The sequence below is a fragment of the Protobothrops mucrosquamatus genome, unplaced genomic scaffold (genome assembly GCF_001527695.2).
Source record: "Protobothrops mucrosquamatus isolate PMUCROS unplaced genomic scaffold, P.Mucros_1.0 scaffold2691, whole genome shotgun sequence".
Classification (NCBI taxonomy): domain Eukaryota; kingdom Metazoa; phylum Chordata; class Lepidosauria; order Squamata; family Viperidae; genus Protobothrops; species Protobothrops mucrosquamatus.
In genome coordinates, this window is record NW_015388737.1 from 113599 (window position 1) to 115876 (window position 2278).

The window sequence follows — 2278 nt, forward strand, 5'->3', positions numbered from 1 at the left end:
GAGTGAAAAAGATAATTTCTTCCCATTCCAGAACACACAGCAGTGGGATCCCAATACTTGGAGGAAATCACCATTCTCAATACTTAAATCAGTACTTACTACCTGACAGTGCACAACTGCTGGATGCTATACAGATTTAAAAAATAAAATAACATAATGCTCACAGAGCAACTCAGTACGATCCCAAATAATTGTCACCACGCTCTGACTTGCAAAGGGGTCAGTCTAATAACACTGAAAATTGGAAACATTTTCTATGTTGAAAACCAACAATTTTAGGGTTTGTTACACTGGATCACTATAAACAGCGTTTTCATTTCCAACAGTAACTGGCTTCATACCCAAAATTCCAGTATCAAATCTGTCATCTGCATTTTTTCCTAATCTCTTTTTTTATAAAGATGCAGCTTGCACCATTGTTAAAATGCCAGCATGTTAAGACTCCATGGATTAATATTTAATAAAAAGTAAGATTGTTTCCAGTGCTTTGTCTTTGAGTTCAACCACCTCTGACTCAGAAGCTCTTCTCAATAAATAATTAACCCAGTTTGAGAAGATCTCTGCTCTTGTACTGTAGGAAGCCATGCAGAAATAGCAAAACTCAAACACAGGCAAGAATAATGTCCTCTTGGGGGAACGGGTTTATAACCTCACCAAGCCCTAACCCTGAAGTAGCCATGCCCCCAAAGCAGGGCCTTTCTCTCCCTTTCCCATGATCTATTTCATACTTGGTTTGGGCGCTGAAATGGGCAGCGGAGGAGTCCCGACTTACCTGCTCATAGTTGATAAACATGGCAGACTGAAACGTGGTTGCCACCCACTTGATGAGGCAACCTGAATGCTCAGTGGTCAAGTAGATCAGCACACATTCCGTCATCAGGAGCGTTGGCAAACTTTCAAACAGAGAAAGAAGAAAGGGCAAGGGGTTGAAAGAATTCAGGGTTTCTCCCCCATCTTTGATTCTAGGTACTGCAAGAAGTCCTGAAAAGATTGTCCTTTACACATTTATTTGAATTAGCCACCACCTGACTCTGGGCAGTGTGCCATAAAGCCAAGAACATAAAGGCAGAATGATAAATGTAAAAGAATAAAAGAGAAACAAAAACCGAGGGCGACTCAGGGTAACTACACCCACACACCCTGGCTTTTCTCCTGGGTCCCCAACCACCCGAGCCAGGCCCGGGAGAAAAGCCATCAGGGTAGAAGCCACCCAGAGATTCCAGTCCCCATCTTACTCTGGATCCATGTGGCATTTCTTCAGTTGTTCTTCTAGTCTGGGCAAGTCTCGAAGATCACCTCCAACAATGGCATATCGGCTGGTATCCAGACAGTGGGCATCTGCAGAGGAATCAGCAGGGAGAGCCATTTTTAAATGCTCCCCAACTGAGGGCAATGACAGCCATGTCCAAAAAAACATGTAAGGAACCTTGAAGGTCTTGGGATTTCTGCCTCCGAGGCTCTTTTTCTTCCATCTGGGGGAGGGGGGGAGAAGAGAGGTTGGCAAACCCTTTTAACAGCTAATTCCTTCCAAAGGACTGCCTGAGGAGCAGCCTCAAATGCCCACATTTTTCACTGAAGGAAAACTCCAAAGCCAGTCACAGATCCTCTGATACCTGAGAAAAGTTGGAGGTTTGCTAAAAAAATGTGACAATATAAAGCTGTTTTTAAAAACTACAGTACCAGTGCTGATAACAAGCCACTTGATGGGGGGCTGGGGCGGGGAACCCACAGATCAGTCTTAACGTGAAGCAGTCAGATAGCACCTACCTTGGCAGCAAAAAAGAAAGGCCGAGGCCCCTGTCATCAAGCAGGAAGCATCTTCCAAACCCATGATGGGCATGCTCCTGCATGATTTCAGGTAAGAGAAGCCTAGCTCAGATCCTACATCCTTTCCTCAGCTGCAGGTACAAGCAGAACCTGCTGATTTTGTGGAAAAGGAGGGACCTGGGGGCACTGAGCCCTGAAAGCCAAAGTCCTGTGGGAGGACTTGAAAACAGAGGATTTCCGAGGGGTTTTGATCCCAGCCCTAATCTTGGTTAGACCCTGGAAAAGAAGAAACTCCCCAGTAGAAATTCACCCGTATCACTAGCTCCAGTCACGATGGGAGGCACTCCAGTGATGCCACTGCAGGGGATGAGCAAACATGTCAGCTCAGATCAAAATCATGTCTTTCAAAACAACCCAACTGACTGGATCCTAAAACTAACAAAGGTCTAAGGGAGAGGCTAGTTCAGAATTTTACAAATGGAATCCATAGAAGCTTTTTTTTTTTTTTTTT

General features: G+C 44.6%; 1 protein-coding gene across 1 annotated transcript in view; it reads right to left on the reverse strand.

Moving 5' to 3' along the window:
* Window positions 1–2278, reverse strand: part of LCMT1 (leucine carboxyl methyltransferase 1) — a 16949-nt gene that overhangs the window by 8806 nt on the left and 5865 nt on the right. Inside the window, exon 5 of the mRNA XM_015825566.2 lies at window positions 773–893. Coding sequence (XP_015681052.1) covers window positions 773–893 — 121 coding nt within the window. The remainder of the gene's footprint in view (window positions 1–772; window positions 894–2278) is intronic.